The sequence below is a fragment of the Hippocampus comes genome, unplaced genomic scaffold, assembly GCF_001891065.2.
Source record: "Hippocampus comes isolate QL1 unplaced genomic scaffold, H_comes_QL1_v1.1 scaffold33, whole genome shotgun sequence".
NCBI classification, from domain to species: domain Eukaryota; kingdom Metazoa; phylum Chordata; class Actinopteri; order Syngnathiformes; family Syngnathidae; genus Hippocampus; species Hippocampus comes.
In genome coordinates, this window is record NW_017804842.1 from 121821 (window position 1) to 132364 (window position 10544).

Genomic DNA, 10544 nt, shown 5'->3' on the forward strand with positions numbered 1-10544 from the left:
TTCTCTTATGATGTGGCGAGAGAGACCTCTAGTGGTGGCAAAGAAAACTGCCAGACAACCAGTACGGGAGACCACACGTTTCGTTTGTATTGAAAAACAATTGCGTGACACACGCACGCGCACACACACACACACACACACGTATATATACAAAACTATGACACATTATTACTTGGAGAAAAAAAAAAAAATCAATCTTTTCACTGAAAACGATTCGCAGTATGAGGTTCCCAGAAGTGGATAGCACGACACTTCCTTTTATTGCCCTTCACGTAGCATGCTAAAAGCTACGCGGTTGTGGTGTTTGGGTGAAAGAAAATAACCAGAAGAAGACAACCTGCTTTAGCGTTTTGTTTTTTTGTTTTTTTTGGTCAAATGTGGACGTACTTCGAGGAAGCCGAAGTAATGATTCCTTCCACTCGAAAGCTTCGAACAGGACGACGGCGGTGAGGACATTGGTTGTGCGCGGTTAGTTTGTTCATTTGAGCAGCTGGTCACGGTCGCTGTGGTCTTGGGGCGCGTCTCCGTCCGCTTGAGGACGCTCGTGATCGTTCGCCGCCGCCGTGCCGTCCTCGCCGGCCACGTCCACTCCCAGCACGCACACCACACTGGAAAGATGAAACGTCGGTCAGAGGTCAAGTCGGCCTTTCCCGCAAGATTGCTGCCTTGACCAAATTATCGGGACGAAGGTGTCAAATTACGGTTTCCAGCGCAGGTGAGGGTTACAAGTTAAGGTTGTGAGCCTGGGTGAAGGGTTCAAATTGGAGTTTGAAATGAAGGTGTCGAGCTCCGGTGAGGGTTTCAAGTTGGAGGTCTTTTATGGTGTGAACCGTGAGGCTTTCGAGTCAATGTCAACTTTTCAAATTGAGGGTTTCAAAGCAAGACTCCGGTTTCAAAGTAGGGTTTCCAGTTGCAGTTTTCGAGCCTGGGTCGGGTTTCAGGCCTGGGTTAAGCTTTAGTTATTCGCCCATAAATGATCCACAGACGTCAGGCTTCGTGGGTGAGAAAACACACAAGACGCCACTTCAGATGGAGCGCTGCTATTACAAGTGCGACTTGCGTACTCCTTCTGTGTGCACTCAGCTAAAAAAATGCACACACACACGCGCACACACACATGCACAAACACACACACACGTTTTTTTTTTCTTTCCCGGTGAAACAAAAGTGTACATTTGCACTAAAAGAGTTTTCCAAGTGTTTTTTTTTCAACCAGCCGTTGCGTGGCCGCCTTGTGCCGAAAGTTCCTCATACACAACGGAAAAAGTTCAAGTCCACCCGTGCAGTTTCCAGAAGGATAACGGTGAGTGCAATGGCCGCCCCTTTTGGACGGCCCGCCGAGTGGAAAGCAATTTTACGCTGACGACAAGATCCCGGCTTGGCTGGATTCCGTGCGACAATTCCATCCCTCGTGCGTAAACACTGCGCCAAAGCATCCGGAGTCGGGAGGATTCTCTCACTCACTCACCCCAGAAGCGTGGTCGGGATGACACAGAGTCCGGCGGCGAGCAAGAAGACAAAACCGGGGTACCAAGACACTGTGGCGGCGTACAAGGTATTGAAGAGAGCCGCCGACACGTTGGCCGTCAGGACCTCCGCGAAGGAGAGCAAGGCGAACAAGGCACCTGCACGGGAGGAAAGAAGAAACAAAAGAAAGAGAGAAAGAAAAATGGCTTGAAAGATTCGAGGTGAGCGAGCGGCGGGGCCTGACGGACGCTCACCTTGCTCGGACTTGGAGATGATTTGGGACATCATGGATCGCAGCACCGCGAAGGGCATAATGGACAGGGACATGGGAACCCTCGCTAAGGACGCGACAGAGAACAAAAACACACAAGACAAGATTGCCGAGCGTTCATCTGCGGACACCTCACCCTTCGACCGTTCTCTCTGTGCTGTGCGCGCGCTCACGGCCAACGGCGAGGCACTCGAAAGAGGCCGCTGCGGCGGAATTTCCATTTTGTGAGTGGAGGTTCGGCACATAAACAGGGCGACTGATGAAATATGTTGAGGGGCGACTCAAGCCCGAGCGGGAGGGTGTCTCCAGGCTCCGATTTCGCCACGCACCAAAAATCGGGAAAAGCGAAATGGCGAAAAGAATTTTAACGCCACATCCCCACAAAGAACGTCTGAAGGAGCCAGTCACAAGGAAAGAGTCAAGCCGCTATCACCGCTGCCAAAACTCCTTTCGACTCCTCATTTCGGATTTCACGTTACCGCAGTCTTCGAGGAATCTCGCATGCTGACACGCGACACGGAATGCGCGAGTATCTCACCTAAAAACATCATCGGCGTGGTTTTGGAAAAGGCCACCGCGGTCATGCCCGCGGCCAGGGAGAGGATGCCCATCAGCACCACCAGCAGCTGCGAGGCGCCGCAGTACGTGAAGGCGGCCACGCCGGCGAAGCTGAACAGGAAAACGGTGGTGGACAGCGCCGCGCCGTAGCCGATGAGAATCTCGGTCCAGCACAGCGGCTCGTTGAGCTCGTAGAGCACCATGAGGGAGAAGCTGCCCACCGAGGCGAAGGAGAAGCTGGTGAAGATCAACAGCAAGAGGAGCAGCAGCGTGCGCCGCTGGGAGCCGGCGCCCGCAAACATCCGGTAGATGGCCGAGAACATCTGCCGCACGGCCGCCCGCCCGCCGAGGCCGCCCGGATCGGCGCCGTCGCCGTCCTGCCGTCCCACCGTCTCCTCCAAAATGAAGACGGCGTAGAGCAGGACCAGGGCCTGACAGGCGGCCGAGGTCAGGAAGGGCCCGCCGAAGCCCACCGCCCTCAGGAAGTAGCCCGTGGACAGCGCGGCCGCGCCCGACAGCAGCCCGATCATCATGTCCAGCCCGGCGATACGCAGCGTCATGCCGCGGCCGCCGCCCCCGCTCAAGTCGGCCACGTAGGCGAAGCAGCCGCCCAGAAAGGTGCCCAGGCCGCCGAAGAGGGAGGACAAGAGCGAGGCGCCGAGCAGCAGGTAGACGTTGAGCCGGAGGGAGGTCACCAGCAGCAGGGACAGCGTGTAGAGCAGCGTGCCCGCCAGGGGCAGGACGATGGCTACCTTACGCCCCGCCCGGTCGCTGTACGCCACCAGCAGGAGGGTGACCAGCAAGGACGGCGCGGCCGAAAGGATCTGAGAGTACAGCGAAAACAGGGAAGCCTGCTCCTGCACCTCCTGGAGACGCAAAAATAAACGGAAAACGGTCAGCCGTCTTCATAGCACGGCTTGCCCAGACACGCTATCACAATTGCGAGTGCTTTGCTTGCGCTTTCCGCAGCTTATCTGATGGCTGACAACTGGCCTGGAAGTAGAAGGTGCGGTTGTCGCCGTCGCTGGCGTTGGCGCACGTGGACGTGTTGTCGGAGACGGGGTAGGTGCTGTTGGTCAGCTGCTGCCACAGGCGCCGGTACACGTACTGCGGCACCAGCGGGTATGTCAGGTACGTGGAGAAGGCGTACAGCGCCACCACGGGCTCCACCAGGTAAAGGCCCTTCATGCCCAGCTTTCAACGGTGATGACATCTGCATCCGAATAAGTTGGGGTCAGCGCTTTCATTTTCTCATTTTCGTCGGATGATTTTTACAGCGGAGGTGGTTTGAGCGTCTGCACAAAACATTCAAAACCTTGAATCGTCTTGCGCCACCGCTTCGAAATGTTTAGCCTGAAAGGAGGGCTGAGGGATATGACCTTAAAATAGAATCTCTGTTGAGGTTGGGGTTTGGCCACAAAAAAACAAAAACAAAAAAAAAAAAAAATCACTTTTCCAATTTGCTCAGATAAGCAAATCGTTCGCTTGAGAGCACAGTTGCCAAAGTCGTTTCTGAACGGGTTCACAAAACCTGAAAGAAGAAATAAATAACTGAACGTACAGGAAAAGTCCAGCTCCCTCTGTTGAACTTTGAGGATGACTCTGACCTGGAAGACCAAACATCTACACGGAACACAGTTTGGAGAAAGCAGGTTGGTATTTTGGGGTTGGTATTTGCAGATAATGGGAAAATGAAAGTTTCCTTTCTTTTGGGGGGGGGGGTCCTAGTTGTCAAAACATACATGTAAAGGTGACACTTTTGTACCTATATTAAAAAAATATTTGAAAAGACGATTGCATTGATGGAAACTGAGACGCCGAAAGAGAAAATAGCAAATATCCACATATCATTGACGCTTGAAAAAAAAAATCTGTCAAATAAGATGCATTCATTCCTCTGTCTGCTCCTTTGCATTCGAATTTTGTGTCTTCATGAAGGCACTTTTTCTTTGATGTAATGGAGCAGATATCATCGAAAAGGCAGGTTCGACAATTGAACATAAAATATGCCCTCAAAACTGCAAAGTGTTAACAGCACACCACCTCCAGCTCCAAAACACTTGATTTTCCCCATGTACAGTTGTGCACGTGAAACAAAGTGGAAGCGGCAAAATAGATCTGCGCTTGCAATTTCAAAATGTGCACCGTGTCTTTTTCTGCACCTTCCACTCGGCTCCTTTCTTGTCATGCATGAAAATGTTTGAAACGTGATGCGTTAGTGCTTTAACATTGGACTACTGGCATACTTTTTTTAAACGGAGCAATGTTATTTGCTTAATGTTTTAACAACCGCTATTTGCCATCGAATTACCAGTCAGTCTCGGTTCTCCAATCCAAACGCTGTCATGTTAGTATCGTGTTATTATGACTTCTTGAACATGGAGCTACTAACTTCCCCAGACACGCAGTACGTTGCGTGCATACTGCATAAGCAAAGAGGCCCACGTCCGTTTCTAGATAAGACACAAACAATTCGAAAAATGATGTTCCCGCACATCTTGCGTGATATGCGCGCGGTTCTTACCCGCTCAAGACGTATTTATGATCATCCTTGTCTCAGGTCTGACCAGGTTATGAAGCCGGTCAAGAGTCGTATAGATTTCGGAGACGGTCGTCGAGTGACACGAGTATGCACCGCCTACCTCTAAATCCGATTGGACAGCATTACCTTCAAAACTACGCTGCCATTGGCTACTATTACCTGTCAGTTAAAAACAAACGAATCGGACGAGAACATTTTCACGCCCCGTGTTTATTCTTTTAAAATCTGTCCATTATTTACTGGGATACAAAAATATGAGTTTTGTTTTTAGAGCACGAATGACATTTTTCAAGATGCGTTGAGCGACTGAAATGTGCTGCCCAGTGCACACCCGGAAACATCGTGCTCCGCGTTCAACGTGACGCACCAGGATATTTTTCACACTCGTGTTTGTTGTAGTAAAAATATGTCTACATTTACTACATAAGATATATTTACGTAAGCGTAATATTAGAATGGTCTCTCTCATTTGTTGAGTTGTGCTGTGAAACCAGTAAAGTCCCTCCTACCTCCAAATCCGATTGGACAGTCTGCCCCTAGAAGTCCGCCACTATTGGCTAGTATAAACTGTCAGTTATAAGAACAAGTTGGACGAGGACATTCTTACTTTCCCGTGTTTAGGGTATTAAAATATCAATTTATTTGGCGTATATCAAGCGATATTAGTATTTGAGGGAAATATTTTGATATTTTTATGACATTTGTTGCATTTTGCTAAACCGCGCCAAGATAGGAGAAGGCGTCGACTGGCGTTGGAATGTACCATTCTGTCAACGCCGGGGAAGATTTTTTTTTTTTGTGTTGTGACAGCGGAGTCGAAACCCGGCGGTGAGAGTCGATAAAGCGAAGGCGACCAGGAAAAGCTTCGCTTTGCTCTATCTGTTGTTTTTGTTCGTTTATTTATTTATCCTTTACGTTGACGCCTATGGAACTGGCGTCGTCGAGGCTACCTTAAGCGTTTGCTCCGAATGTCCACTGCGTGAGCAGACAGGTTGCTTGTTGAGGTAAATGCCGGTTTGACGCAGGGATCCACCTTACGACGGCAAACTCGCGAATCAGCGATTAGGGCTAGCGGGCTAAAGCTAACGCGGCTAAGCTGATTCGCCATTCCAAGTATTTATAAATCCTGTGTATGTTATAAAAAAACAAGCCGCAATAAATTAACACCCACAAGGCGTTAACGTAAGCCTCGCGTGTCGGGTCATTTATTTTTTTGTTTAAAATAAAAGTCGTGACTCTCCGTGTCTGCCTACCGGCCTCTTGAGCCGCCTCGATGGCTTTTAACCTGGACGCGGTCGCCTTTCGCACTGTAACATATCCCTGAAATGGAATTTTGCTGTGATATCGGAACGATTGAATTCGTGTCCGTTCTGTGTATGGGCATGCAAGATGACGGGTGGGCCGAATTGTGATTTCGAAATCCTCCTCCAGCCGCAGTGAGGAAATCAATCGGATGATCGAACTGGACCATCAATTGCAGCCCGTTTGACGAATGGTTTGCTCATCTGCCTCGCAGTTTTGAGGTGCGAGGTTTGAATCTGGGCAACGGCCTTAAAGTATGGAGTACACCCAAGCACCCCAAAATGTTTTGAAGTGAACGGTTGATTGTTTATCTGTGTGCTGGATGGACATGCATGGAGACATCCGTGATCATTCATCCTGCAGCCTATTCCAGCTTATTTTGGGCGAGAGGTGGTGTACGCCCTGGACTAGCTGACATATAAACAAACAACCGTACATGCTCACTTTCACGAACTGTGAGGCGGATTTCACTGCATTTCGACTGTATCATCTTTGATATTTGTTCCATTCAGTAATGCTGTATGTTTGGATTGACTTCCTCCCTATTCTGAGTTTGCTGTCTTTCTTAAGTCCCAGTTGTAGGTCATTGCATCTGGCATCAACGATGGCCTTCAGCAAAGGTTATCGCATCTACCACAAGCTGGACCCGCCCCCTTACAGCGTCATCGTGGAGACGCGCGCCCGGGAAGAATGCCTCATGTTTGAATCGGGGGCCGTCGCCGTCCTCTGTAAGGAGTCCTCTTTTTCATCTCGCTGCCGATTTACCGCACCGCGCTTCTCACGTTTGGTTCTTCCACATCTTCAGCGGCGGCCGAGAAGGAGGCCATAAAAAACACGTATTCCAAGATTGTGGACGCCTACGGGATCTTGGGTGTCCTCCGCCTCAACTTGGGTGAGTGGCACACACAAAATGGTGTCACTTGATGACACGGACAGTGGTGCCTTGATTTACGGTTATGAGCTTTCGCTTGGCTGATTTCCTTCGCTCTGTGTTGAGAGCCAAAATTTGAGTGATGTGCGAGCTGCTCGAGGGAAATAAATGGAGCCATTAAGCGACCGAGGAGTCCTCCCATATGGACAATGAGAGCTGCAGTTGCCCATGCGTTTTCAGCCATTTCCTGAACGAGACATACAAATACAAAATGAGAATACTCACAGAGAGAATCTGCAGCTCCTGGATTCACTCACGAGACTTTTTTTGGGGGGTAATTAGTGTTGGGCAGTATTTTTATCGCTAAATATATATGTGTATATAGAGAGAGAGAGAGAGAGAGAGAGAGAGAGAGAGAGAGAGAGAAACAAACATACATCCTCACTGCTGTACTTTTTTGTTTCTACTTGATTCAAATTAATACTGAGGGAAAAAACTGTTTCAAAGCTTGCATGACTGACTAACTTCTCTCTAATAGTATGTTAAAAAAAACGGCAAAACTAATCGAAGATTGTGTTTTAAGGCCAATTCTCCCAGCCATCCATGCCATGTAAATCCAGCCTTCGACTCCATCTTGTAATCTGCTTTCACTTGTCCTCTGCACGACCTTGAAGGCTGAAATCACAACAAGCGAAACAAATCTCATTCTTCAGCGATACAGTGACACCCAGTTTATTAAAAAAGGAAGAAAGAAAGAAAATCCACCCAAATGTTCAATCGAACCATATGCTTTCATCTCACAAAGGTGTGCTAGCTTAATGCTAACACGCAATGCAAAATGACATAGAAAATGAGCATTGGCTTTACGGTGATTCTAAAGCTTCAAACAGCACTTAGCTAAAATCACACGGAGCAGCACCACACCGAAACAGAGTACATCAATTCTCCCTGCGCAAAACACTGAACGGCGATATAGCGAGCGTCCACTGGATCCGGCGGTACCATCCAAGTCCAATCAACCTTGCAAAGACGGTGACCCTCTTTCCTTGCCACAGGCGACTCCATGCTCCACAGCCTGGTGGTGGTGACGGGCTGCAGCTCGGTGGGCAAAGTGCAGGAGTCGGAGGTGTTCCGCGTGACTCAGACGGACTTTGTGTCCCTGAAGAACGACCCCGGCGATGAGGAGCGCATCGGCGAGGTGCGCAAGGTGCTCAACTCGGGTCACTTCTACTTTGCCTGGTCCGCCTCGGGCGTCAGCATGGACCTCAGCCTCAACGCGCGCCGACGCATCCTGGAGGACACCACGGACAACCGCTTCTTCTGGTAGGAGCACTACCCTCGGAAGCAGATCATTCGATTTTAGCAATCCCGCGCAAGAGTAATGGATGAGGCCTTAATCAGCTCATTCACGGACACCGACGTCCATCCGTTGGGTACGTTTTCAACGAGTCGGCGCAAAAAAGGGTCCGGCCCAAATTGTCAGGTTTGTGACCCACCCACCAACTGATGCCAGTTGATGGTGGCATCACATTGCTTCGGTCTTGAGCACAGCTTTTGAGTAGAAGACAGGGATCAGGCGACGGGGGAAGAAATTTCAACAAGTTGGCAGTCATATAAGGTGACGCAGATCATGGAATGAATAAGGAATGCCGTGTAAAAACACAACTGGCGGTGAACTCTAACCAGACGGCGAGTCAGTGTCGCTCAAGGCGCGTTTCTTGTGTGCATTTCTGTGAAGAAATGATTGTTTTGCCGTCCTAAGTCCTTTCTCAGTCTTGGTTTTCCTCGTCCTGCTCCTGTTTGCTGCCAGGAACCAGTCCCTGCACCTGCACCTGAAGCACTACGGCGTCAACTGCGACGACTGGCTGCTGCGCCTGATGTGCGGCGGCGTGGAGATCCGCACCATCTACGCCGGACACAAGCAGGCCAAGGCGTGCATCTTCTCGCGCCTCAGCTCGGAGCGGGCCGGCACGCGCTTCAACGTGCGCGGCACCAACGACGACGGGCAGGTGGCCAACTTTGTGGAGACGGAGCAGGTGAGCGCCATGAACAATCAACGCATATTTTTAGGGTCTGTCATCTTTTCCGATTTGCCGGTCCGTTGTGTGGCAAATACAGTAGTTGGAATCCCAGCGTTGATCAATAGTGGGACGATTTTCTGGTCTGCGTTCAAGAACGAGCGTTTACTTTTCCTCCCGCCGTTTCAAAACAGATGGGTGGACTTTCTACTCTTTGTCAAAAGAGGCTCGCTACTGTTTGTGGGGAAAATCAACAAACAAATGGAGAGAGGGAAAGCTTACTGTGACTGAGATCTTGGGGTCTGATTTGAGAGAAATTCGGTTGCGTCCAGTGATTCGGATTGTGATGATGATTGTTTTTAGTCTTCCGCACAAGCCTTTTTGTTCCCGTTTTCAGGTTGTTAAAGCAGGCAATTTCGCTATACCCATACTCATGAGTTATCTTCAAAAGGTTTTTGCAAAAACACATTTGACTCTCACGAACTTCCATGAGAAACTATGTTTTGGCTTGCTGACATTTTCAATGCGTCCTTTTTGCGGAACAGGCCATCTTCCTGGACGACAGAGTGTCGTCTTTCATCCAGATCCGCGGCTCCATCCCGCTGTTTTGGGAGCAGCCGGGCATCCAGGTAAGGCTAAAAGAAAACCCGCTCGTACGCTCCCTCGGTCAGCCGCTCCTGAAAAGCCGAGCGCGCGTGGCCGCCGACGAGGCTGGCGTCGTTCCCGGCTGTGACCGAGGTTCATTTCACTTTGGCGCGTCGGGAGCGTTGCCTCTGGCGCCCGCGGTGGCAGCCGAGCGTTTGCCGTTTAACTCATCTCCGTCTTGGTGCTGTGTTCAGAAAAAGTCCCTTAAGGGGGTTTTGTTGCACCTGAACGACAATCGGCAAGCCAGTCGACGCGATGACAACCCTCACTTGGTATAAGGCTCTTTCTTTCTTGCTTGTTGCGCTCTTCTCGGTTTTGGGCTCAGGCGGTTTGTCGGCAATCTGTGCGGTGTCACGCCAACGAAATACACGGACGGGGACCCTGACTGACCAGCGGCCCCCAATTTCTGCTGTAAGCCGCAGCTCGACCGAGCTGAAAATAAAATACAGCAAGTAAGATACTGCCATGCCAGTCAATGCGGGTAAGGAGAAGTGCAGCCACCAATACACCTTCAACCAGTCATCGAGCGCGACAATCAGTCAAACAAGCCACACATCACAAATATGCAGGTACGTACACTCATCGGGCCATTTGACTCCATTGTTCTAAAATATATAAATTAAGCGTCTACATATGACATGGGGTCAGGCCTGGTGAGTGACGTGGGAGCCCAACTCCTTAGTCGTAAGTCAAGGTTGCACTATACCGCAAAACCATCGCGCCACCTTTTCCAAGACTGCATAATAATGCGAGGTGCCACTTGGTCAACACTGCCGCCTTTTCCACAAATGACTTTTTTTCAGACTTCTGATTGGATAAACCCAGTAAAACTCCACTTGGCCTTTTTTTTTTTTTTTTTTTTTTCGGGGG

General features: G+C 49.9%; 2 protein-coding genes across 3 annotated transcripts in view; one reads left to right on the forward strand and one right to left on the reverse strand.

Annotated features, from left to right (window-relative positions):
- Window positions 1-183: 183 nt before the first annotated feature.
- LOC109517105 (solute carrier family 46 member 3) lies at window positions 184-4932 on the reverse strand. Of its 2 annotated transcripts, XM_019872065.1 has the most exons (7): window positions 4821-4932; window positions 3290-3509; window positions 2277-3162; window positions 1722-1805; window positions 1469-1625; window positions 470-608; window positions 184-278 (listed from the first exon to the last, which is right to left on the reverse strand). In XM_019872065.1, the coding sequence occupies exons 2-6, from the start codon at window positions 3482-3484 to the stop codon at window positions 479-481; spliced, it is 1452 nt and encodes a 483-aa protein (XP_019727624.1). In that variant the 5' UTR covers window positions 3485-3509; window positions 4821-4932; the 3' UTR covers window positions 184-278; window positions 470-478. The 2 variants fall into 2 exon arrangements, with proteins under 2 accessions (XP_019727624.1, XP_019727616.1); XM_019872057.1 differs by lacking the exon at window positions 184-278 and having other exon boundaries at window positions 357-608.
- Window positions 4933-5450: 518 nt separating this feature from the next.
- synj1 (synaptojanin 1) overlaps window positions 5451-10544 on the forward strand; it is a 22856-nt gene continuing 17762 nt past the window's right edge. Inside the window, exons 1-6 of the mRNA XM_019871517.1 lie at window positions 5451-5842; window positions 6711-6868; window positions 6946-7032; window positions 8067-8334; window positions 8822-9047; window positions 9575-9658. Coding sequence (XP_019727076.1) covers window positions 6745-6868; window positions 6946-7032; window positions 8067-8334; window positions 8822-9047; window positions 9575-9658 — 789 coding nt within the window. The 5' untranslated portion in view covers window positions 5451-5842; window positions 6711-6744. The remainder of the gene's footprint in view (window positions 5843-6710; window positions 6869-6945; window positions 7033-8066; window positions 8335-8821; window positions 9048-9574; window positions 9659-10544) is intronic.